The sequence below is a fragment of the Microcaecilia unicolor genome, chromosome 1 (assembly GCF_901765095.1).
Source record: "Microcaecilia unicolor chromosome 1, aMicUni1.1, whole genome shotgun sequence".
NCBI lineage: Eukaryota > Metazoa > Chordata > Amphibia > Gymnophiona > Siphonopidae > Microcaecilia > Microcaecilia unicolor.
In genome coordinates, this window is record NC_044031.1 from 7327469 (window position 1) to 7354507 (window position 27039).

Here is a 27039-nt window from a genome sequence, read left to right on the forward strand (position 1 = left end):
CGTTTTCATCACTCTATGGCTAGATTTTATTTTCTTCCACCAGTCCTTACTCCCTCCACTTCTTCTGCTTACCTTCCTGGTCCCATTTTCACATGTGGTTAACATGAGGAAGGACTTGGGAAAGCTAGAGGTACGGTCCAGAATTTGAAAGCTTAAATGTAAAGCTAAAGAGGGTCATGCATTTGGGCCTCAAGAACCTGAGGGAACGATACTCTTTAAGGGATGAAGAACGTTTTTGCATGAAAGAGGAGCAGGACTTAGGTGCGATCCTATGTGACAACCTTAAGGTGGCCAAACAGGTAGAAAAGACAACGGCAAAAGCTCGAAGGATGTTTGGGTGCATAGGGAGAGGAATGGCCAGCAGGAAGAAGGAGGTGATGATGCCCCTGTATAAGACTCTAGTGAGACCTCATATAAAATATTATGTACAATTCTGAAGACCAAACCATCAAAGAGATATAAACAGGATGGAGTCGGTTCAGAGGACGGCTAGTAAAATGGTCAATGGTCTTCATCATAAAGCATAGGGGGACAGACTTTAAAGATCTCAATAGGCTTTAGAAATGTTAAGTAGTAGTAGTATACTTTGGAAGAAAAGCGGGAGAGGGGAGATATGATAAAGATATTTAAATATCTATGTGCGATATATGCACAGGAGATAAGTCTCTTTCAATTGAAAGGGAGCTCTGGAATGAGGGGGCATAGGATGAAGTGAAAGGAAACCCGAGGAAATACTTCTTCATGGAAAGGTTGGTGAATTTGTGGAACAGCCTTCCAGGTGGAAGTGGTGGAGATGAAAACAGTATCTGAATTCAAGAGAGCTTGGGATAAGTACGTAGGATCCCTAAGGGAGTATAATACAAGTGAATTTTAAAGATTGTTTTTCAACTCTGTCTTCACCGACCAGTGCACTCGGGGTCTGTATTGTTGATTAGAAGTAATTCTGTTTAAAAATGATTGTTTAACTTTGATTGTGTGAAAATAAATTGGAATGCAGAAGATAAGACACAGCTCTAATTAATTTGGTATGTGAAGGGGAGGATGGTGCTTGTTTTCGGAATTCAGCCTGGCCACCTGGGCTTTGAAAACGTGACCACATTCCCACAGTATGACTTGTTTACCTAAACAGAGAAGCATTCTGTAATTTTCTTTAGCTCTGAACATGAGTTCTAAGCCTAATAAAAAGGGGGGCTTGTTGCAGCAGAGTGGGGGCTCATCTGTGAGTGGACACACTGCGCAGAGGATCTGTTCCTGGTCAAAGAAGCTCCTGGCTCTCGCTGTGAACCTGGTCCCCCCCAGCTGATGTTAAGAGCCTGGATGATGTAAGGACCAGTGATGTTGTATGTATTATTGCTTCTTTTCCTGGTCTAAGAACTCTTAGCATTGCTTAGATGTAGAGACCAGTGATGTAATGATTGTTTTTTATAGCTAATCATTGTGTGTATATAGCTAATCATTTTATATATTGTGAAAGATCCGTGCTGCTCTACCTTGGAGACTCCAGCTAGGGACCAGTATTCACGTCCAGCCTCATAGCCCCATTGTAATCCACCGGGCCGGACTTCAGGTAATCAAAGCTCCAAAAGACAATCAGCAAGTTTTTATTTCCTTGGAGTTCACAGTTCAGCCATTCCAAACAAAACAGGAATCCAAAACCCAGCCCCACTGTACTCCCTTCTCAGGGCATAAGCACCGCAAGGGTGAAAGCAACATAAACTCCACTGCTTCCAGAACTCAGTTTGTTCCACCTTAAACAGTCCTGCAGTTCAGTGCGCCCCTCCCCCCTCTGGGGGGAGAGCGTCTGCAGGCTGCAGTCCAAAAAAAAAACCACAAAGAAAGACACCACTGCTAACTGTCTTCTCCAGGTGCACTGGCAAACCGTTCCAAAAGAAAAAAACAGCTTCCTTTTTGCTGGGAGCAGTTCACACAGGGGGAAACAATAATCCCACCTCAAAACAACACACTTTTTTACCCTGAACAGTTCCGTAATCCACAGTTCAAAAAAGAACAGCCTGAACTCTCTCTGGGGAAATGCAAAGGGTCCCCCCCTTTCTGGGTCACACCTTCAATATCACTGACCCTCCTCCCGCATGACCCTTCTTTCCCCGTTCAGCCCAGCTGCCATACCAAGAGGTCACTTGGTTTTTCAGCTTTTTCCCTACTGATTGAGCCCATGCTGCTATGTCCATTGGTTCCTCCAGGCTCTCCTCTTTCCCTCTCTCCTCAGTCTCTTGCCACTCCATGGGTTCCTCATCCTCCCCCCCCCCCCCCCACACACTTTTCAGCTGTTCCCCCTTTGCTTGATTACTCTCTGGAGACAACTCCCTAGCCTTGCCTAGGTTCTCCCCTGGAGGCTGCTGGGGGAAATAGTTTCTGTACCAGGGTTTTCCCCGGGGCTGCTGGGTAGTGTAGTCTTTCTCCACCCTCCATTTTCCTGTGGGGAGAAACCCTTTTCTATTCTCTCTCTGGGGAAGTAACAAGGGCAAGGCTCTGTTCTGTCTCCCTTTTCTCTTGACCATCCTCACTTCTTCCTCTCCCATTTTATCCACCCCCTCACCCTCCTCTTCACAATATCTTAATCATTGTAGAATTTAGCACCTCTAATAAAGGTCTCTTTTACCTAATACGAATCCACAGTAATTATTGAGTAGTCTGTGTCAGTGAGACAGGCTGTAAATCTATAGCAGTACAGGGAGTGATAGAGAGAGTAGACAGTATGGATGGGCAGACTGGAGAGGCCATATGGTCTTTATGTGTCTATATTTTGTTACATTTTTCCTCTTCCCCCTTCTTGCCCTCCCTTCCCTGAGTGACCGGTATTGAATATGTGGGCTTTTGTTATGTTACGTTATCGAGGATTTATCTCCTGCCAACTCTCCAGATATGGATTCAAGGCGAGTTACAATCAAATTACAGTGAAAAGAGAACTGATGCAGTGGTGTAGGAAGGGGGGGGGGGGCGGTGGGGCAGTCTGCCCCGGGTGCACGCCGCTGTGGGGGTGTCGGCTCGCTGGTTCCCTGCTCTTTCTGCCCCGGAACAGGTTACTTCCTGTTCCGGGGCAGAGAAAGCAGGGAAGCAGCAGAGCCGACGCAGCTCCCAGTGACGTACACTTGGGGCGGATCGGCCCTCCCGCCTGCCCTCCGCTGCAAGGTAAGGGTGCGTTTAGGGGGGGAGGGTGCGTTTCGGGGGGGTGCGCTCCGGAGGGGGGTGTGTGCCGTGCTCTGCACCCGGGGGGGGGGGGGGGTGTGCAGCGGCGACCCGCCCCGGGTGTCAGGCACCCTCGCTACGGCACTGAACTGATGACAGAGTATCAGGAATTACATAAAATCAAGAAGAGAAATAGATTATTAAGTACTATGGTTTAAAACTCCATAGGCCTAGAAAACAGATACCTTTTCAGAGTTTTACAGAACATAAAATAATTCCTTATTGAATGCATTCCACATGAGAGATTATTCCAGTAGCAAACAGCTAAAAAGAAAACAGATCGGACAAATGCGGCTTTAAACCATGTAGAAGGCTGCGCAGGCTTCTGTTTCTATGAGTCCAACATTCCATGTAGAAGGCTACGCAGGCTTCTGTTTCTGTGAGTCTGACGGGGGGTGTCGGCTCACAGAAGCAGAAGCCTGCGCGGCCACATTGGTGATCTGCAAGGGCCAACTTCTAGTGGAATAGCAACATTCCATGTAGAATCTCAAATAGCACCAACAGTGGAGGAGTGGCCTAGTGGTTAGGGTGGTGGACTTTGGTCCTGGGGAACTGAGGAACTGAGTTGGATTCCCACTTCAGGCACAGGCAGCTCCTTGTGACTCTGGGCAAGTCACTTAACCCTCCATTGCCCCATGTAAGCCGCATTGAGCCTGCCATGAGTGGGAAAGCACAGCGTACAAATGTAACAAAAAGAAAATAGATACTATTGGAGATTCTACATGGAATGTTGCTACTTTTGGAGATTCTACATGGAATGTTGCTACTATTGGAGGTTATACATGGAATGTTGCTACTCTTGGAGATTCTACATGGAATGTTGCTATTCCACTAGCAACATTCTATGTAGAAGGCTGCGCAGGCTTCTGTTTCTGTGAGTCTGACGTCCTGCACGTACGTGATCTGCAAGGGCCTAGTGGTTAGTGTGGTGGACTTTGGTCCTGGGGAACTGAGTTCAATTCCCACTTCAGGCACAGGCAGCTCCTTGTGACTCTGGGCAAGTCACTTAACCCTCCATTGCCCCATGTAAGCCGCATTGAGCCTGCCATGAGTGGGAAAGCACAGGGTACAAATGTAACAAAAAGAAAATAGATACTATTGGAGATTCTACATGGAATGTTGCTACTATTGGAGATTCTACATGGAATGTTGCTATTCCACTAGCAACATTCCATGTAGAAGGCTGCGCAGGCTTCTGTTTCTATGTGTCCAACATTCCATGTAGAAGGCTACGCAGGCTTCTGTTTCTGTGAGTCTGACGGGGGGTGTCGGCTCACAGAAGCAGAAGCCTGCGCGGCCACATTGGTGATCTGCAAGGGCCGACTTCTACATGGAATGTTGCTAGTGGAATAGCAACATTCCATGTAGAATCTCAAATAGTAGCAACAGTGGAGGAGTGGCCTAGTGGTTAGGGTGGTGGACTCTGGTCCTGGGGAACTGAGTTCAATTCCCACTTCAGGCACAGGCAGCTCCTTGTGACTCTGGGCAAGTCACTTAACCCTCCATTGCCCCATGTAAGCCGCATTGAGCCTGCCATGAGTGGGAAAGCGCAAGGTACAAATGTAACAAAAATAAAATAGATACTATTGGAGATTCTACATGGAATGTTGCTACTATTGGAGATTCTACATGGAATGTTGCTATTCCATTAGCAACATTCCATGTAGAAGGCTGCGCAGGCTTCTGTTTCTATGAGTCCAACATTCCATGTAGAAGGCTACGCAGGCTTCTGTTTCTGTGAGTCTGACGGGGGGTGTCGGCTCACAGAAGCAGAAGCCTGCGCGGCCACATTGGTGATCTGCAAGGGCCGACTTCTAGTGGAATAGCAACATTCCATGTAGAATCTCAAATAGCACCAACAGTGGAGGAGTGGCCTAGTGGTTAGGGTGGTGGACTTTGGTCCTGAGGAACTGAGTTTGATTCCCACTTCAGGCACAGGCAGCTCCTTGTGACTCTGGGCAAGTCACTTAACCCTCCATTGCCCCATGTAAGCCGCATTGAGCCCGCCATGAGTGGGAAAGCGCAGGGTACAAATGTAACAAAAATAAAATAGACACTATTGGAGATTCTACATGGAATGTTGCTACTATTGAAGATTCTACATAGAATGTTGCTAGTGGAATAGCCAAAATATAGAACAGGAGAAGTTCTCTACAATGACGAATCACAGAAGGCAAAAGTAGAGACTAAAAGACGATTCACCACTGGAGACGTGAGTCCAACAGTCTTTATTATATCAATGATAACGACCCCACACAGGCCGTGTTTTGATGCTATAAAAGCGTCTGCATCAGGGGTCAATAAATAAACCAAGTAGTAAATGCAAAACGAGGAGTCCTACTTGTATGTGTGTTGTCAACTCACTGATCACGTAGCGTCGAAACACGGCCTGTGTTGGGTCGTTATCATTGATATAATAAACACTGTTGGACTCACGTCTCCAGTGGTAAATCGTCTTTTAGTCTCTGCTAGTGGAATAGCAGCATTCCATGTAGAATCTCAAATAGTAGCAACAGTGGAGGAGTGGCCTAGTGGTTAGGGTGGTGGACTTTGGTCCTGAGGAACTGAGTTGGATTCCCGCTTCAGGCACAGGCAGCTCCTTGTGACTCTGGGCAAGTCACTTAACCCTCCATTGCCCCATGTAAGCCGCATTGAGCCTGCCATGAGTGGGAAAGCGCAGGGTACAAATGGAACAAAAATAAAATAGATACTATTGGAGATTCTACATGGAATGTTGCTGCTATTGGAGATTCTACATGGAATGTTGCTACTATTGGAGATTCTACATGGAATGTTGCTATTCCACCAGCAACATTCCATGTAGAAGCCTGCGCGGCCACATTTGGTGATCTGCAAGGGCCTAGTGGTTAGCGTGGTGGACTTTGGTCCTGGGGAACTGAGTTCGATTCCCACTCCAGGCACAGGCAGCTCCTTGTGACTCTGGGCAAGTCACTTAACCCTCCATTGCCCCATGTAAGCCGCATTGAGCCTGCCATGAGTGGGAAAGCGCAGGGTACAAATGTAACAAAAATAAAATAAATACAGCCCGAAATTTTACAGGTAAACCAATAACCGAAAAACAAGAGCAAAAAATATAGAAACTACACAAAAAATTACTGTCGCTACTACGTTATAGACAAAGGAGTTCAAACTTATAGTCAATTAAATCAGTTTAAACAAAGGAAACCTCAAGAGTCTACAGACACGGTCGACCCTTTAACAGACTCATCATCATAGGTGTCAATATAACCTCCGAGAAACAACCACAACATAAAAAAACTACTGGAGAAAAAAACACTGTAGCAAAAAAAAACAACAACGGAGGACCTGTTATATTCAATGATGAAGTCCTAAGTCAATAACAATTCTCTTACAAAAACTGGAATCATGCACTGCAAAAACGTATAAAAAATACAGTCACTTAGCTTCTTCCACTGGATAGAAGGTCAACTTCTTTCATCCAACCAAGAAAAGCGCTGGCTTCAAATCTGAAACTCGGGCTGTAGTTACACGTTGTTTCCCCGACAGAGGGGTCCCCTGTTTTGATACTGCCTCAGAAGGACTTAACAAAACGTATCTTCCAGTCTTTAAAGCAGGTAAACCAATGCAATGATTCCAATAAAAGACTCTCATGATCAAGCCGAGTTTTCAGAAATATTAATCAAGCAGCTGAATTTTGTATCGTCTGGATCCTAGAAAGTTACTTAGATGAAAGACTGATATATTACCAGTAATGACAAAATTGTGAATTGTACAATAATGCATACCTCCGACCCACCCCCATCCTCCCACCCTGTCAGACTGTCATAGTAATGCTTGAATGTTTTCACTTATATACACTGTCAGCTAGCACATTTGCTTATTTCCGATCTGAGGAAGAAGGGCAACCTTCGAAAGCTAATCAAGAAATGTATTAAGTTATGTCCAATAAAAAAGGTATCGTCTTATTTTCTTCTCCATGTTTTATTTTGTTTGATTTCTATTGATTACAATAATTCTAAAATGATCGTCTAAAAAATACGATCTCAGTAAGCGTAGTTGCTTTAATTTAAATAAGCTTTTCTAATTAGATTGTTAATATGTGGTTCCATCATCAAGGAAGAGTCTAGGATCAATTCCCAAGACTCTAGAAGTCCCTTCATCTTTAATCAGAGAGCCATCTTTGTTGACAGTTGACTAAGGGATTTTAGTTAAATCCATCGAGAACCATAAAATCTTGGTCATCTGCATTTCACTTTAATTTAACCCTAGAGGACCATGCTGGTAATTGGTACTAACCGGTTAGCTTTTTAGAGGTTAAAGATAGGTCTGATATTTATGCGACCTGTTCTGACCGCTTAACATAGCTGGTTTAGCGCTGACTGGCATTATTCTTCGAGATATAACTAGTTATCTTCTGCTGAATATTGCTGTGCTGATATGGCAGTGGCTGTGCCTGACTGGTTAAGTAGCACTGAATATCGAGGGGATGGTTTTATCTCACAGGTCTCCCACTTAGCCATCTCTCTCCTCTTCAATCTGTTTATAATTCTGCTGCACGACTAATATTCCGCCAGTGTCGTTATGCTCATATTAGCCCTCTCCTCAAGTCACTTCACTGGCTTCCTATCCGTTTCCGCATACAGTTCAAACTCCTCTTATTGACCTATAAGTGCATTCACTCTGCAGCTCCTCAGTACCTCTCCACTCTCATCTCTCCCTACATTCCTCCCCGGGAACTCTGTTCACTGGGTAAATATCTCTTATCTGCACCCTTCTCCTCCACCGCTAACTCCAGACTCCGTTCCTTTTATCTTGCTGCACCATATGCCTGGAATAGAGTTCCTGAGCCAATACATCAAGCTCCATCTGTAGCCGTCTTCAAATCTAGGTTAAAAACCCACCTTTTTGATGCTGCTTTTAACTCCTAACCCTTACTCACTTGTTCAGTACCCTTATTTTATCATCTCCAGCTTAGTAATTCCCTTCTCTTATTTGTCCTGTTTGTCTGACCTAATTAGATTGTAAGCTCTGTCGAGCAGGGACTGTCTCTTCATGTTCAAGTGTACAGGGCTGCGTACGTCTAGTAGCGCTATAGAAATGATAAGTAGTAGTAGTAGTCTTGGGATTCCGGAATCTTGCTACTCTTTGTCCTTATCCCTTATTTGTCCTGTTTGTCTGTCCTAATTAGATTGTAAGCTCTGTCGAGCAAGGACTGTCTCTTCATGTTCAAGTGTACAGCGCTGCGTACATCTAGTAGCGCTATAGAAATGATAAGCAGTAGTAGTAGTAGCTGTGCAGGCCCCTGAAAGACAGTCTGGTCTTAGTGTCTAACAGACGGTGGAAGTGCAGTCATGGTTTGGTTAGGACCTAGGGGATTCTCCCTTTTTCCTGAACGTTGGATGCCAACCCCCCCCAATAAATAAATAAAAAGATTTTCTTCTCAGTGTTGCTTGGCCTTTTTGCTGCTGGACTGGAGTAGAGGCCCACATAGGTCTCTTTTGTCCTGGAGGTGTCACACCCTGGCAGCCAGGTCTCTCTTCTCTCCCCCTGCCAGATGCCTTTCTGGTCTCCCCGTTTGACCCAGTAGAAGGTGAAGGCAATCAAGGAGACTCTACAGAGTTTGGTCATCCTGAGGGCAGTGGTTCCAGTTTCAACTGAGATAGGCATCATGTACTGTTCCGAAGGAAGGGTCCTTCAGGCCCATCCTGGATTTGAAAGGGGTGAATTCATGCCCTCTGGAGTCCTCTTTGTGCTTGGAAACCCTATGTTCAGTCATTCTGGTGGTACAGCCCAGGAAGTTTCTAGTTTTGTTGGATCTGACAGAGGTCTATCTGCACATCCCTATCAGGCAGGGACACCAAAGGTTCCTTTGATTATCAGTTTTGGGCTGGTCTGGCTACAGCTTCCTGCATATTTTCCAAAGTTATGGTAATGGTGGCCACAGCTCTTCGGAAGGAAGGCATCTTGTTTCATCCTTATTTGGATTAGCTTATTCGAGGAAAGTCCTTTCAGGAGAGCAACACAGCCAAGGTAACAGTAGCACAGGTGTTGCGGTATGCTGGGTAGTCAACCTGGTCAAGGTCCATCTGCTGCCCTCCCAGAGGTTGGAATATTTGGCAATGCATTTCGACACCGATCTAGGCAGTGAGTATACAGAAGCTTGCAAGCCCAGGTTCGCCCTCTTCTTCAATCAAAGTGTCCTCAGGCCAAGACTTATCTGTAAGTTCTGGGCTCTGTAGGGGCAAGTCTGGAGGTGGTTCAGTGGGCCAAGGCCCATATGAGACCACTTTAGGAAGCTCTTCTACAAAGGTGGTCCTCTGAGGATTGGCAAGGCACATTCTGTGCTGGTGGCTGGATGCTCAAAGCTAGGGGTATGAGTCTGGATACTCCCCAGTGGACAGTACTGAGAACGGACCCCAGTCTCAATGCTTGGGGGGCCCATTGTCTAGGGCAAGTGGCTCAGGCCCTGTGGTCGGCCAAGGAGGTGCACTGGTAGATCAACAGGTGGAAACTCGGCTGCACGTCTTATCTTCCGCCTGGACCGATATACTCATATCACCCCTCTCCTCAAGTCACTTCACTGGCAGCCCCTCCTTACTTCTCTACCCTCATCTCCCCTTACTTTCTGTTTGCGCCTGTTCTTGCGGCCAGCGGAGTCCAATCAGGCCAGCAATACTACGCAGACAAACCCTCTCAACTGTATCTTAGAAACCGGACAGCTGGATTAAGGTGTTATGATTGTGGTCATAACCCCTCTCAAACTTACCTTTTTCCTGGTGGTCAGCTTAGCTGGCTTCTGTTTCTTTTGTCTGTCCTTTCTGAGCTGGCTCTCTCTCTCTGTGCTGGCTGCTGCCAGCATGGGGCTAATTGTTTCACTTTACTACAGCTGTGTGTGTGGACTGAGTTAGCTCTAACTCTCTTTGGGTGTACTGGCTTCAAGTGCTTCATGGTGCTGCATTGGTGTGGGTTGGGCCTCTATGGGTTTCAGTGTGCTGTTGCTTGGGTCTAGGGAGTGTGACATCATCAGGGAGGACCTTGATAAGGAAGTGGTGTTGTTTCCTTCAGAGCCTTTTGCAACGGTGGTGTTTGCTTTAGGTAGGGTGGTGCAGTGTGCACTTCTGACTTTGTGTCTAGTTTCCCTGCTTGCTTTTGCTAAGGTCCAGGTTAGTGTTAGTGCAGTGTGCACTGGTGTCTGTGTGTTTAGCTTTCCTGCTTTTCCCTTTGGTTCCCCTGCTTCTCCCTCTTGGTTTTGGAAGCATTGCTGTGTGTAGGGCTTTGGAAGCTCTGTTGCTGATAGAAGTACTTCAGGGTTTGGTGTTGTTAGGAACACTGCAGAGTTTGCTGTTAGAAGTACTTCTGGTGTTCGTGCTATTGGGAGCATTGCAGTCTTTGCTGTTGGTGTTTGGTGCTTTAGAAGCACTTTTGGCTTATGTGTTAGCTTCCCTGCTTTTTCCTTGTGGCTCCCCTGTCTTCCCTTTTAGTGCTAGGAGCTCTTCTGGTTGCATGCCAGAGTAGTGCTTAGGAAGCACCTTGTTAGTTGTATCTAGCTTGCTAGAGCAGTGCTTAGGTAGCTTGTTAGTTTTGTGTTTAGCTTGTTAGTGTAGAGCTCTGCTTGTAGCTTGGTGCTTAGTAGCACCTGTGTTAACTTTGTGTTTAGTTCCCTGCTCTGTTAGTTTAGGGCTTAGGAAGTCCCTTTCTTGAGCAGGGCTTAGGAGCTCCTGTTTAGTATAGGGCTTAGGAAGTCCTTTTGTCAGTTTACTGTTAGGAACACTCCTGCTGGTTTAGGGCTTGGGAGCACGTAGATCAGTTTAGGTTTAGGAGTACTTCTGTTTCCAGTCCTGGTCCCTGTGTCATCCGGTATCCAGTAAGTCCTGCCGGCTACTCGAACCCAGGAGCTCAACTCCTGGGGGGGCTTAGTAGCTAAGTGCAGGTGAAGCTGTGTGGACCAGTCCGGTGTGCTCCAGTCCGGTGTTCCAGTCCTGTGTCCTCCAGTCCGGGGGATTCCAGTCCAGTGTTCCAGTCCGGGGGGTTCCAGTCCTGTGTCCTCCAGTCCGGGGAATTCCAGTCTGTGTGTTCCGGCTTGCTGGGCGGTGCCTGCAGTCCCTGCCGGTGCAGGTGTGTTTGCCCAGCATTGATTGGTGAGTTTTGCCTGCTGCTGTCACTCCTCGTCAGCAGCCCAAGGGCTCACGTTTGCTCCAGAGCCCGGCCCCGCGGGCTCTGAACCCGAGAACCTGACTTAAGGACTATTTGCACTACAACAACAAATAAAAACAAAAAGAGAAAAAAAACCAAGAGAAGCTTCCGTTGGGGGAAAACATAGGTTTATTCTTTATCCAGAGATTTAGGATAAATAATAAGAAATAGTCATAGAAATAGTCTAGAATATGACAGAAATGGGAACATATTATAGAAATAGAAATCACAATGGAAAGTTGGTCAGGGCAGTCTCTCAGTTCTCTGGCGTGAGGCCAAGAGCGCTGCACACTGACCAGCCTCCTATCTGGCAGAGAAATATTATATAGGGTTTCTTTTCCCTTTCAAGACAAAAAGGAGCACAAGGGGGAGGGATTCTCTCACCCCCTTAGTTAGCATTTTAGTCAGGATCTCTAGTATCAATAAAATACATAGCATCTGTTTACATTCCCTTTGAAGATGCAGTTGGTCTCGTGTCCTAATGTTTTGGATATTATATCTCTTCTATTCATCTTTACAGCTTTTCTCACACAAGAATATATTCCTCAGAACCTTTGATCTATTTATCTTAGTATATCCCTTTATTCTTATCTTTTATTCTAATTCTAAAAAGAGGAGGCAAGAGTTAATTACTTTCCTTCTGACAGCCCAGGTCATTCTTATTTTAAAGACAAGAGTTAAAAACTGCTTCCCTTCAGATGTGATGTTTCTCACCTGATAGCCCAGCCTCTGTGTTTATGTCATAACATGTCAGAACATAGTTCCTCTTGTTTTTCAAGGAAATGCATAATAAAGAAAAAGGCTGCCTGGCCCCAGTAGTCTGCTTCTCAGAGAAGTTCAATTGCCTCTCCTTTGAGAGATACAGTATTGATCTTTTGTTTTAGACAGAAAGATATATTCTGCAAGTGTTATGTCCTCTTATAGTTACCACAAAAAAAAGGTAATTCTCTCCTGGATAGAAGTAGCCTTACTTCAAAGGGCATGGGCAAAAATTCTGTCTCCTGAGCTCCCTGAGGCCTGACCATATTCAATGGGAGAGATCAAGGCAATCAGGTTTAATTACCTGACTTGGCAAGAGGAGGGGTAGAGTGTAAAATTGCTATTCCAGCAAGCTTTCCCATGATTAGAAAGAGAGAAACCTTCATTTCTCCCTGTCCAAATATGAGGAATTAATTCTGTATATTAAATAATTGGAGGCCTTCCGCCTCCTACAACAGTTCCTACCCGTAACCTCCGCTCTCAAGACAAATCCCTCCTCTCAGTACCCTTCTCCACCACCGCCAACTCCAGGCTCCGCCCTTTCTGCCTCGCCTCACCCCATGCTTGGAATAAACTCCCTGAGCCCATACGCCAAGGCCCCTCCCTGCCCATCTTCAAAGCCTTGCTCAAAGCCCACCTCTTCAGTGTCGCCTTCGGCACCTAACCACTACACCTATCCTGCCCCAACTTGACATTTCGTCCTTTAGATTATAAGCGCTTTCGAGCAGGGACTGTCCTTCTTTGTTAAACTGTACAGCGCTGCGTAACCCTAGTAGCAGTACAGGTCCTATCAGACAATGCTAAATTGTCAAGGGAGCCCAAAAAGCCACCTGATTGTGCTTGAAATGGCTCTCCTCATGGCCTGGGCGGTGTATCATCTAGTGCAGGTTTGTCCAACCTTTCTTGCTCTTCCATGCCCCCCCTCACCTATTCTCTCTCTCTCATATGTACCCCCTGCCTTCAGCCATTCTCTCTCTCATATAAATGCCCCTGCCTTCACCCATTCTCTCTCTCAAATACATATCCCCCCCCCCCCCCCCACCCCGCCGGAATGTACAATGCAGCTTGGTCTGTGTTTCTGGAATAAGCTCCTCAGTGTAACATGGCCCCTCCCTCTTGCATACCTACAGATCAAAGACATATGAAAATTATAAATCTCCCCCTGTGGCCACAAAGATGCCTTTCACAAAGGTTTAAAAAAAAAAATCATATGTTTTTTTAACTGGCTTCCAGAAACTAGTCCATTATGTTTATTAGCAAACTTGATATACTGCCTTTTCTAGTACAGATGAAAGCGAGGAACTAAAGGAAAGTAAATCAGTTGGTAAGGCCTACTTTCTCCTTGTTTTTCCTCATTTGCTGATCTAATTCTTAAAGAGGTTTTTCTTTTTTCTCTTCTTTCACAAGCTCTGTTGCTTTCTTCCCTTTTGGTACCGGTGGATTCTCACACATTTCTTCTATTTGTCTGAATGCTTGTCCAAATTTAATGATACAAATGGATTCTAAACATTCACTTTCATAGTTCAAAACCTTTTGCATATTTGAATCTGATGACGCCGGAGAAAGATTGGAAGCCATGATGGTAGCTGTAGATGTATGAGACTCATTCCTTCTTTGGCTTGGGAACTATACAGTCTTGGCACATATAGATTCTTATAAATGACCTTGTGAGCATGGAGTAGTTTTCTTATTCTAATATCTAGTTTTTTTAAAGGTATTTTTAAAAGGCCAATCTACAATTCCAAAACTGTACGAGAGTGAAAGTGCAGGCTGATTAGTAGCAACCTATCCAAGTGTGTTTAGAAATTCTTTTTGATCAAGTCTGTGGCACTTAAAATGATGGGGGAATACTTCTGTATCTTTCTGCCACATTTTCTTGGTCAATTGCATTTCTTGGTTCTTCTATCTCTCCATGTGATTCACAGCGTAATCGCTCAGGCCTGACACCTGTACAATTTAATGCCATTCTGGTGTTTTTCTCTTTTACCACTGTGTCTGTTTTCTTGCATCCAGATTTTTGTTACCTGTCAGGATGGGGATATTCCAGGTAATCATAGCCTCTTGGTTTTCCACAATTCGCTTACGGCCATGAAATTTGTAGTGTGGGTTCGTTCATGAATTCTGAGGTAACATTTTACAATGAAGCTTTTGTCGCATTCAGAACATTTATACAGTTTTTCTCCAGTGTGGATTCCTTCGTGATTTCTGAGGGCTTGTTTTCGATTGAAGCTTTTATCACATTCAGAACATTTATACGGTTTTTCCCCCGTGTGGATTCTTTCATGAATTCTGAGATGGGCTTTTTGATTGAAGCTTTTATCACATTCAGAACACTTAAACGGTTTTTCTCCAGTATGGATTCTTTCATGAAGTCTGAGATGTTGTTTTTGATTGAAGCTTTTGTCACATTCAGAACATTTATGTGGTTTTTCTCCAGTGTGGACTATTTCGTGAATTCTGAGATGGTGTTTTTGTTTGAAGCTTTTATCACATTTGGAACATTTATGTGGCTTTTCTCCAGTGTGGATTCTTTCGTGAATTCTGAGATGGTGTTTTTGTTTGAAGCTTTTATCACATTTGGAACATTTATGTGGCTTTTCTCCAGTGTGGATTCTTTCGTGAATTCTGAGGTGCTGTTTTTGAGTGAAGTTTTTATCACATTCAGCACATTTGCATGGTTTCCCGGTGTGGATTGTTTCATGACTTCTAAGGGGGGGAGTTTGAGTGAAGCTTTTATCATATACTGAACATTTAGATAGCTTTGCTTCCTTGAGAGTCATTTGATGCACTTGTTTCTTTCTACTGCTCATTAATTCATATTGTCTCAGTTGAAATATCTGACGGAAGCTTTTATCATGTATAGAACATTTTAATGGTTTTTGTCCTTTGTGAAGTTTCTGTGATTTATATATAAAATATTTTTCACATTCGATACACGAGAATGACTCGTGTCTACTGTGAAATTGTTTTTCTTCTGTTAGGTTTGACTTCTCCGTGAGCTTTTCTTCGTATGCGTCGCTCTGAAGTAGTCCGTCCCCACCAAGTTTCTGATTTTGTGCAAGATTTGAGAATTGGTCGGAATATCTCCCTCGTTTAATACATGTATTGGGTCTCACTCCGTTTCGGGGACTTTCTTTCACGGAGGGAGGTATTACTTTACTGATAGCTCTCAAACAATCGGCTGGAGGAGCTGAACAGTCTATTGAGAGGTCTTCGTGTTTCCATTGCTCTTTCTGCTGACCGTCACACACTCTCATTCTCTTACTGTTGTTCCCAAATCCATTATTTATCTTGGTATCGGTAGCCTCTTCTCCCCCTTCCGGACATGATTCTGTTTTCTTCTTACAGGCTACTAGATCTTTATGAGAACTTTCATGTATTATTACAAGGTCCTTGCGACTGAACCTTTTCCCACACTGAGTACACGAAAATGGTTTCTCACCAGTGTGAATTCTTTGGTGTATCCTTAGGCAATCCCGACGTGTGAACGATTTTTTGCACTCACTGCAAGGGAAAGGCTTTTCTCCACTGTGAATTCTCTGGTGCACTATTAAATAGCCTTTGCATACGAAGCATTTCCCGCATTCAGGGCACTGAAAGGGTTTCTCTCCCGTATGGCTTCTCTGGTGTATTGCTAGAGATTTTTTCAAAAGGAAACATTTCCCACATTCAGTGCACTGGAATGGTTTTTCCTGGATTAGTGTGTGGCTTTTCTGGTGTCGTCTTAGACTGTCCTTCCGTGTGTACCTTTTACCACATTCAGTACACACAAAGGGTCTCTCTCCCGTGTGATGCCTTCTGTGACGTGACAAATGACCTTTTTGATTAAAGCTTCTTCCACAAGTGTCACACACAAAGGAGGTCTTTCTTTGCTCGTCTCCCTGGTGGAGATCAGAACGCATTTCCTCGCTGTTGTTCTGGAAGGGTCCCTTTGCTCTCAGATGTCTATTAAGAAGCTTAGGAGTCATTTGTTCCCCGTTATTATTTTGGGACGGTCGATGGTCAGCGGCGTTTGTAAGCCCCTTATCTCTTCTCTCACAATCAATCAAGTGGACTCCTGCAGACCCTCTCAGCTGCTTCTCATATTCCAGATTACGTCTTCTGGCTTCTCCCTTCACGGTCTCCAGAATTACACCGACCTCTCTTGCGTGCAGTGTCCGCTTTAAAGAACATTTCTCCGTGTTCTGCTTGCTCTCCTTTTCCTGGCTGAACTCGTCACCTGCTGTATACGACAAGACAAATATGAAAAGTTCAAGCATGACCTTTCTAAGGAAGGGCCCCTTTTACCAAGCTGCGGCAAAAGGGCAAATGAAGCACTTGCCGTGCGGCCATTGGGGGGTGGGCGGGAGTCCTTACCGTCACCCATTGAGGTGGCGGTAAGGGCTCTCGCGCTAACCTGGTGGTAACCTGGGCAGCATGATGGCGTGAAGGGGGTGGGAAGTACTACCAGGCTACCACAGCGGTGTAAAAGGGGCCCTTAATAATTTAACTTTAATATTGTAGATCTGTCATAAAACTATGACATAAGAACTGGACGTTAGAACCATGTTTCAAAATTTCTTTCTTAGATCCCTGAATTTTCTCCACTCAACGTGTAATTAAACTCTGGAATTTGTTGCCAGAGAATGTGGTAAAGGCGGTTAGCTTAGCAGAGTTTTAAAAAAGTTTGGACAACTTCCTAAAGAAAAAGTCCATAGACCATGGGGAAAATCCACTACTTCTGGGATAAGCAGTATAAAACGATTTGTACTTTTTTGGGATCTTGCCAGGTATTTGTGACCTGGATTGGCCACTGTTGGAAACAGGATGCTGGGCTTGATGGACCTTTGGTCTGTCCCAGTACGGCAACACTTATGTACTTATGCACAGCGGTGTAAAAGGGGCCCTTAATAATTTAACCTTAATATTGTAGACCTGTCATAAAACTATGATATAAGAGCTGGTCGTTAGAACCATGCTTCAAAATTTCTTTCTTGGATCCCTGAGGCAGAAAGAGATTTCAAGGATAAACTGTTAATTAAAATCTTTTGGTGGGGGGGGGGGGGGGGGGGGGATGGGGGATAAAAGAAGGCGGCATTAATCGATTGTTAGTGACCAAGGAAATGATTTTGGGATTGGAACTGTCAGACACGGATACAGCTGCGCCTCTGATCAATTAGCAGTGATTAAGCCTGATCTTGGAAACATAGTAAATGATGGCAGAAAAAGATCAGACGACCCGGTCATCCAGTCTGCTCAGAAGGTGGTCAGAGGTTAATTCTCCTCCCTCTTTTGTCTTTAGGGTTATATAACTGATACCCGTGAGTTCTACTCCCTTCTATTTTATATTGCGGGGAATCGCTCTATACTTCTTTCCATCTTCATGCCAATTTGAGTGGAGTGGAGTGGAGGAGTGGCCTACTGGTTAGGGTGGTGGACTTTGGTCCTGAGTTCGATTCCCACTTCAGGCACAGGCAGCTCCTTGTGACTCTGGGCAAGTCACTTAACCCTCCATTGCCCCATGTAAGCCGCATTGAGCCTGCCATGAGTGGGAAAGCGCAGGGTACAAATGGAACAAAAATAAAATAGATACTATTGGAGATTCTACATGGAATGTTGCTACTATTGGAGATTCTACATGGAATGTTGCTATTCCACTAGTAACACGTACGTGCAGGACGTCAGACTCACAGAAGCAGAAGCCTGCGCGGCCACATTGGTGATCTGCAAGGGCCGACTTCTACATGGAATAGTAGCAACAGTGGAGGAATGGCCTAGTGGTTAGGGTGGTGGACTTTGGTCCTGGGGAACTGAGGAACTGAGTTCAATTCCCACTTCAGGCACAGGCAGCTCCTTGTGACTCTGGGCAAGTCACTTAACCCTCCATTGCCCCATGTAAGCCGCATTGAGCCTGCCATGAGTGGGAAAGCACGGGGTACAAATGGAAGAAAAATTTCCAGATCAGTTACTCCAGTCCACACTTGCAAAAGTCTTCCAGTACCAACAGCTCCCCTTTCATTCCCACCTTTTCAATATCATCGATCAAACGTCTAGTTCTTCCATGAAGAGTCGGAGACATGTGGACGAGGGTCCCCATCTCCTCTTTCCAACAAGATCCACAGGGTTTACTCTTTTCCTCACATCTCAGGCATTTCAGCGGCTAGAAGAACCTGCTCCTTCCCGGTTTTTGCCATCTCTATCCCGCCTGATTATCTCATAGCCAGATATAGTGATATATTACATAGTAACATAGTAGATGACGGCAGAAAAAGACATGCATGGTCCATCCAGTCTGCCCAACAAGATAAACTCATATGTGTATACCTTACCTTGATTTGTACCTGCCTTTTTCAGGGCACAGACCGTACAAGTCTGCCCAGCAGTATTTCCCGCCTCCCAACCACCAGTCCCGCCTCCCATCACCAGCTCTGGCACAGACCGTATAAGTCTGCCCTCCACTATCCTCGCCTCCCAACCACCAACCTCTCTTCCCCCACCTGCTTCGCCACCCAATTTCGGCTAAGCTTCTGAGGATCCATTCCTACTGCACAGGATTCCTTTATGCATATCCCACGCATGTTTGAATTCCGTTACCGTTTTCATTTCCACCACCTCCCGTGGGAGGGCATTCCAAGCATCCACCACCCTCTCCGTGAAAAAATACTTCCCGACATCTTTTTTGAGTCTGCCCCCCTTCAATCTGATTTCATGTCCTCTCGTTCTACCGCCTTCCCATCTCCAGAAAAGATTTTTTTACGGATTAATACCTTTCATGTATTTGAACGTCTGTATCATATCACCCCTGTTCCTCCTTTCCTCCAGGGTATACATGTTCAGGTCAGCAAGTCTCTGCTCATACGTCTTGGAACGCAAATCCCATACCATTCTCGTAGCTTTTCTTTGCACCGCTTCCATTTTTTTTAACATCCTTCGCAAGGTACGGCCTCCAAAACTGAACACAATACTCCAGGTGGGGCCTCACCAACGACTTGTACAGGGGCATCAACACTTCCTTTCTTCTGCTGATCACACCTCTCTCTATACAGCCTAGCAACCTTCTCGCTATGGCCACCGCCTTGTCACACTGTTTCGTCGCCTTCAGATCCTCGGATACTATCACCCCAAGATCCCTCTCCCTCTCAGTACCTATCAGACTCTCACCGCCTAACACATAAGTCTCTTGTGGGTTTCTACTCCCTAAATGCATCACTTTGCATTTCTTCGCATTGAATTTTAATTGTCAAACCTTAGACCATTCTTCTAGCTTCCTCAGATACCTTTTCATGCTTTCCACTCCCTCCCGGGTGTCCACTCTGTTGCAGATCTTAGTATCATCCGCAAATAGGCAAACTTTACCTTCTAACCCTTCGGCAATGTCACTCACAAATATATTGAACAGAATCGGCCCCAGCACCGATCCCTGAGGCACTCTACTACTCACCTTTCCTTCCTCCGAGCGAACTCCATTTACCACCACCCTCTGTTGTCTGTCCGTCAACCAGTTCCTAATCCAGTTCACCACTTCGGGACCTATCTTCAGCCCATCTAGTTTATTTAAGAGCCTCCTGTGGGGAACCGTGTCAAAAGCTTTCCTAAAATCTAAGTAGATTACGTCTATAGCACGTCGATGATTCAATTCTCCAGTTACCCAATCAAAGAATTCAATGAGATTCGTTTGGCACGATTTCCCTCTGGTAAAACCATGTTGTCTCGGATCTTGCAACTTATTGGCTTCCAGGAAATTCACTATCCTTTCCTTCAGCATCGCTTCCATTACTTTTCCAATAACCAAAGTGAGGCTTACCAGCCTGTAGTTTCCAGCTTCTTCCCTATCACCACTTTTGTGAAGAGGGACCACATCCGCCGTTCTCCAATCCCTCGGAACCTCTCCCGTCTCCAAGGATTTATTAAACAAGTCTTTAAGAGGACCCGCCAGAACCTCTCTGAGCTCCTTTAATATCCTGGGGTAGATCCCATCCGGTCCCATGGCTTTGTCCACCTTTAGCTTTCCAAGTTGTTGATACACACTCTCTTCCATGAATGGTGCTCTATCCACTCCATTCTCAGGTGTACTTTTGCCAGTCCCTCGCGGTCCTTTTCCGGGATTTTCTTCAGTGAAATCAGAACAAAAGTATCTATTTAGCAAATTGGCTTTTTCTTCATCATTATCTACATAGCGGTTCGCTGTATCTTTTAGTCTCACAATTCCCTTTTTAGTTATTCTCCTTTCACTAATATACCTGAAGAAATTTTTGTCGCCTCTCCTTACATTTCTAGCCATTTGTTCTTCCGCTTGCGCCTTCGCCAGACATACCTCTCTCTTGGCTTCTTTCAGTTTCATCCGGTATTCCTCCCCGTGTTCCTCTTCTTGAGATTTTCTATATTTCTGGAACGCTAACTCTTTAGCCTTTATTTTCTCAGCCACTTGCTTGGAGAACCATATCGGTTTCCTTTTTCTCTTGCTTTTATTTACTCTCCTTACATAAAGGTCTGTGGCCCTATTTATTACTTCTTTCAGCCTGGACCACTGCCCTTCTGCTTCATGTACGTCCTCCCAGCCCATCATCTCCTTCCTCAGGTATTCCCCCATTTTACTAAAGTCAGCACGCTTGAAATCCAGGACTGAGTTTAGAGTGGCCGCCCTCCACTTCAGCCGTTATATCAAACCAAACCGTTTGATGGTCACTGCTTCCCAGGTGTGCACCCACTCGGACATTTGACACACTATCCCCATTTGTGAGCACCAGATCCAGCATCGCTCCCTCCCTCGTAGGTTCCGACACCATATTTTTGAGACTCACTCAACCATGTCTATACCCTTCCACCAATATTTTGATGGTTGGCTTGTAGTATTGGTCACATAAGTGCATAAGTGTTGCCATACTGGGACAGACCAAAGGTCCCTCAAGCTCAGCATCCTGTTTCCAACAGTGGCCAATCTAGGTCACAAATACCTAGCAAGATCCAAAAAAAGTACAAAACATTTTATACAGCTTATCCCAGAAATAGTGGATTTTCCCCAAGTCCAATTTAATAATGGTCTATGGACTTTTCCTTTAGGAAGCCGTCCAGACCTTTTTTAAACTCTGCTAAGCTAACTGCCTTTACCACATTCTCTGGCAACAAATCCCAGAGCTTAATTACATGTTGAGTGAAGAAACATTTTCTCCGATTCGTTTTAAATTTTCTACTTTGTAGCTTCATCACATGCCCCCTAGTCCTAGTATTTTTGGAAAGCGTAAACAGACACTTCACGTCCACCCGTTCCACTCATCATTTTATAGACCTCCTACATATCTCCCCTCAGCCGTCTTTTCTCCAAGCTGAAGAACCCTAGCCGCTTCAGCCTTTCCTTTGTTGAGATCATATCTCTTGTTACTTTTACCACTACTATAACGTTTTTGCTGCGACTTACTTCCTGAGGTTATTTTATTCCATCCACTATCCCCTTCTTCCAGTTTAAACACCGTAGGCCATCTTCTTCTTCCATCTATTAACTGAGCTACCTATGTGTCTAAATTCTTCTTGTTCACACCGGGTTGGAAGCCGTTAAGCATGGTGTGTGTTCCAGCTAGCTGAGGATCCCGGGAGGCATTATCTATCCCATGAACTGTGATCTACTACTACTACTACTATTTAGCATTTCTATAGCGCTACAAGGCGTACGCAGCGCTGCACAAACATAGAAGAAAGACAGTCCCTGCTCAAAGAGCTTACAATCTAATAGACAAAAAATAAATAAAGTAAGCAAATCAAATCAATTAATGTGAACGGGAAGGAAGAGAGGAGGGTAGGTGGAGGCGAGTGGTTACAAGTGGTTACGAGTCAAAAGCAATGTTAAAGAGGTGGGCTTTCAGTCTAGATTTAAAGGTGGCCAAGGATAGGGCAAGACGTAGGGGCTCAGGAAGTTTATTCCAGGCGTAGGGTGCAGCGAGACAGAAGGCGCGAAGTCTGGAGTTGGCAGTAGTGGAGAAGGGAACAGATAAGAAGGATTTATCCATGGAGCGGAGTGCACGGGAAGGGGTGTAGGGAAGGACGAGTGTGGAGAGATACTGGGGAGCAGCAGAGTGAATACATTTATAGGTTAGTAGAAGAAGTTTGAACAGGATGCGAAAACGGATAGGGAGCCAGTGAAGGGTCTTGATTCATCTAATAATGGAGTCTCCCGGGCAGTAATAGCTATTTGTCCTGAGCTCTTTTGGCATTGTGCAAGGAATCTCTGGTGCATTTGGTATCATTTTTCATTACTGAATTCACTTCACTCAACTGGCAAGATCCATATCAATCTGGTTTCAGCCCATGGTGTGGAAAGAAATCTGTTCTTATATCCCTATTTTGTGATCTCCACAGTAACATTGAGAGGGTGCGGCTTAAAGTAGGGCTTTTTTTGAGGGGGTACTTGGGGGTACTGAGTACCGGCACCTTTTCCATTGTCTGCTAAAATTGACCCATGGTCCTCATATTTTAATGAAAGAGCTCAGGCTCTACATTCAAATTCTGCCTTGTCATACATTCTATGACTGGTTGCAGGGGTCCTGGCTATTGTGGGGTGGGTCCCTCAGTGATCACCCACCCCTGAAGGGTGGCCTGGCATTTGAGTACCGGCACCTTTTTCGCTAGAAGAAACACAAGGAATTTGTTATTTCAAAATGAGTCATCTTACTGCTTGTATGTTTTTACCTATTGCTGTTCCATATTTTTGTCATAGTTCCCTTATTGCAATTTGCTTTAAACGTTTGATGTAAGCCACACTGAAGCCGAACTTGTTTGGGATAACGCGGGGGTACAAATAAATAGAAACAGAGATCATGCAATCCTTACCTAGAGACATCAGGGTCTCGTAATTCTCCTTCATCACCTCCCTCCAAAGCTCCTTCTGCCCTTCATCCAAATACTCCCACTCCTCCTGGGAGAAAGAGACAGTGATGTCCTCAAACGTCACCCGCATCTGAAACACAAACCAGAAACACAGTCAGGAACACGGGGAGGTGCTCAGAATGCATTAGATTTGGTGTCCAACCTTTTCTCTTGGAGTCTGTTTCATGCGTCCACCAGCTTGGGGGGGGGGGGGGAATTTATAAAGGACTTGTACCAAATTTTCACAGGACCTCTGCGTGTAAGGTCTGTGGTACCAAGGGGCAAAGCACATGTAATCCCCTGTTAAGCTGGTGAGTACTAGCAGTCAGAGTAAGTCCCCGTGGAGAGTGACTGGCAGGAAGCCCAGCCCAAAGGGCGTAACTCTGGCATAAAATGCAGAGAGAAAGTGCACTGAAATGAAGAATGACAGGGAAGGTGGATTTAGTTGTTTTTTAAAAAAAAAGTTAGTTGCCCTTTTGGCGAGGAGGGGGGGACAGTTCATTTTTTGGGACCTGGAAGGTAAAGGGGAGTCCCAGAATGAAGGAAGTCCGAACAGATGTTGCTGCTAAGAAAAAGACAGACTGGGAAGGACAGCCCTGGGTGGGCAGTGGAGAGACCCAGCCCAGGAATGTGCCCATCTCGTAAGGGTGAGCCGCTACAAAAGGTCACCCTGGGTGGAGGGTCAGACCATGAGGGTCTGGAACTGAGATACAGAAAGGAGCATAGCCCTTGGAACGCTGTCTTTGGGGGATAGGCACAGACAACGTGGAGGAGTGGCCTAGTGGTTAGGGTGGTGGACTTTGGTCTTGGGGAACTGAGGAACTGAGTTCGATTCCCACTTCAGGCACAGGCAGCTCCTTGTGACTCTGGGCAAGTCACTTAACCCTCCATTGCCCCAGGTACAAATAAGTACCTGTATACAATATGTAAGCCGCATTGAGCCTGCCATGAGTGGGAAAGCGCGGGGTACAAATGTAACAAAAAGGCAGTGTACCGCTGTTCCCCTAAAACAGCCAAATCTAACCACCAGCCTTACTTCCCACAGGGGTTTGGGACCTGGACTTTCCAGTTTCCTGGGGGAGAAGAGCGTCATCCCACCCGCTAACCCTTCTTTCCCCAGGTGGAGGCACCGCGCACCAAGGAGTGAGTGAGGTTCCGATGGACTCTGCCCTTTGTGTGAGCTCCAGCCCACGCGGACCCAGAAGCGCCCAGGCAAAGGGGTATTACGTACAGCAGAGGCACGATTTACCCACTATGTAAACCACCTTGATAGGCATTTCGCTGTCGGAAAATGGTCAAGCAACTCTTTTAAATAAATAAAAATGCGCATACACATGCATGCTTTTGGGTTTCTCACGAAACGCCTACCTACCCGTCTGGGGATACCCCACAGCCACTTGGAGGGTCTATTCCCAGCACAGCTCAGGTCCGCCTGCACCTGTCGCTAGTGTTCTACGCTAGCACCCTCCTCCTACTGACTGGGTCACAACCGCCTCTGGGCGAGTCTCCCGTGCTCAAATTATCCCCAGTGATTTCTAGGTTGCTGAGGCCACACTCCCAGTGGTCCCACAGTTCCCAGAAAGCATTCACAGACCCAACACACAAACCACTGGGATTCTTTATCAGTCCAGACAGGCAGAACAAACAAACAAATGTGTTTATTCTCAGAACTTAGAACAGTGGACAAAAAATATGCAATTTGCAAACAGTAACAAGTAACTGAAAAATGGATGGATTTGCATACTCCCGCACTTTAACCTATGATCAGATAATAGCGCACATAAATTTGCATGCTATTATCTCTGATCACAGGCGCATTAAAGCCCCGCGCTGTTCCAATGCTATTTTTAGAGTGCTGTTTGGAACAGCGCAGGGCTTTCGATCATCTGGGCATGACTGTTTTTTCTAAAGTTTGACACAAGAAGCAGTATATATTGGAAATCTTGTTGACTGGGCTCTGATTGGCCCAGGAGCTCATCTCATTTGGACTTTACTGGTTTTGAGTTCAGTTTCAGCCCGGGAGAAGACAGAGAGAGAGAGAGACAGCTCTTTGCTGAAGCCCTGTAAAAAAAACAGTTATATTTGATAACTGGTAAACAGCAATATATGTCCTGATCTCCCCAGGTACTTTCTAGGAAGTTTAGCATGCATCTGCATTCTAGATGCGGCCAGGGCCCGCAAACACGTTGCTTCCTGTGTTCGGGGGCTCTGATAAGTATTGCCATACCGGGACAGACCAAAGGTCCATCAAGCCCAGCATCCTCTTTCCAACAGTGGCCAATCCAGGTCAAATACCTGGCAAAATCCCAAAGAAGTACAAAACATTTTATACTGTTTATCCCAGAAATAGTGGATTTTCCCCAAGTCCAATTTAATAATGGTCTATGGACTTTTCCTTTAGGAAGCCATCCAGACCTTTTAAAAACTCTGCTAAGCTAACCGCCTTTACCACATTCACACGTTGAATGAAGAAAATGTTTCTTCAATTTGTTTCAAATTTACTACTTTGTAGCTTCATCGCATGCCCCCTAGTCCTAGTATTTTTGGAAAGCGTAAACAGATGCTTCACGTCTACCCGTTCAACTCCACTCATTATTTTATAGACTTCTATCATATCTCCCCTCAGCTGTCTTTTCTCCAAGCTGAAGAGCCCTAGCCACTTTAGCCTTTCCCATCCCCTTTATCATTTTCATAGCCCTTCTCTGCACCTTTTCTAATTCCACTATATCTTTTTTGAGTTGCAGCAACCAGAATTGAACACAATATTTGAGGTGCGGTCGCACCATGGAGCAATACAAAGGCATTATAACATCCTCATTTTTGTTTTCCATTCCTTTCCTAATAATACCTAACATTCTATTTGCTTTCTTAGCCACAGCAGCACACTGAGCAGAAGGTTTCAACGTATCATCAATGACGACACCTAGATCCCTTTCTTGGTCGGTGACTCCTAACGTGGAACCTTGCATGATGTAGCTATAATTTGGGTTCCTCTTTTCCACATGCATCACTTTGCACTTGCTCACATCTGCATTTAGACTCCCAGTCTCCCAGCCTCGTAAGGTCCTCTTGTAATTTTTCACAATCCTCCCGCGATTTAACAACTTTGAATAACTTTGCGTCAGCAAATTTAATTACCTCACTAGTTACTCCCATCTCTAGGTCATCCTATATAATAATACTCACCTCCAACGTTCTAACCTGCCTGGGACCGTGGACCCCTTGGATGTGGTCTGCTAAGCCGCCTTAGAACGCAGTGACGTCAGTAACGTCACTGACAGCTTCCACGTGTTTCCCTACTCCTCCCCCTGCCTGGGAATCAGCTGTCAGTGCGCCGCTCCCTGCCACTTCTAAGTAAGTGACAGGGAGCGGGGCAACACAGAACCCCCCCCCCCCCCGGCGCATCACCAAAGCACCCCCCCACACCCGAAAAACATCAACACCCCATCCCTCCCATCCCGTTCAAGGCCCCCTCACACTGAGTTCAAGACTCCCCCTCCCTCCGATTTCAACACCCCCCCCTCCGCGTAACTGACCCCTGGACCCCCATGCCTCGACCCTCTCAACCCCCCCCCTTTCCACCGAAAACCCTCCCCCGCCGCCGTCATGTTCCTGTGCTGACGACAACCAAACTTCTCTGCTGCGCCGGGGCATTGCTTGATGAATGATCATCTGTTCAAGTTTCTGTGCATGCGTCTGACATCAGACGCATGCACAGAAACTTCAACAGATGATCATTCAACGAGCATCACCGGCGCAGACAAGAAGAAAACTTTGGCTGTCTTCAGCACATGTTCGCGATGGTGGCGGGGGAGGGTTTTCTGCGGGAAGGGGGGGTCGAGAGGGTCGCGGCACGGGGGTCCAGGGGTCAATAATGCGGGGGGGGGGGGGGTTGAAATCGGAGGGAGGGGGGAGTCTGGAACTCAGTGGGAGGGGCGTGAGGGGGTCTTGAACTGGGAGGGAGGGAGGTAGGGGCGTGAGGGGGCCTTGAACTGGGAGGGAGGGTGTGGAACTCAGAAGGGAGGGAGGCAGGGGGGGTCTGGAACTCAGAAGGGAGGACAG

General features: G+C 45.7%; 2 protein-coding genes across 2 annotated transcripts in view; one reads left to right on the plus strand and one right to left on the minus strand.

Moving 5' to 3' along the window:
- LOC115460651 (oocyte zinc finger protein XlCOF6-like) overlaps positions 1-27039 on the plus strand; it is a 493082-nt gene that overhangs the window by 328403 nt on the left and 137640 nt on the right. The gene's annotated exons all lie outside the window — the stretch shown is intronic.
- Positions 13218-22977, minus strand: LOC115462566 (zinc finger protein 2 homolog). The gene is made up of 2 exons (XM_030192562.1): positions 22942-22977; positions 13218-16363 (listed from the first exon to the last, which is right to left on the minus strand). Exons 1-2 carry the CDS (start codon positions 22973-22975, stop codon positions 14193-14195), a joined length of 2205 nt encoding a protein of 734 aa, XP_030048422.1. The 5' UTR covers positions 22976-22977; the 3' UTR covers positions 13218-14192.

What these genes read in the sequence shown, in the direction of transcription:
- LOC115462566 (XM_030192562.1), bottom strand. Translation starts at nt 22,975, where the DNA reads ATGAAGGAGAATTACGAGACCCTGATGTCTCTAG. An exon ending in CGAGACCCTGATGTCTCTAG is followed by an intron (nt 16,364 to 22,941) that starts GTAAGGATTGCA and finishes TGTCGTATACAG; the next exon opens with CAGGTGACGAGTTCAGCCAG.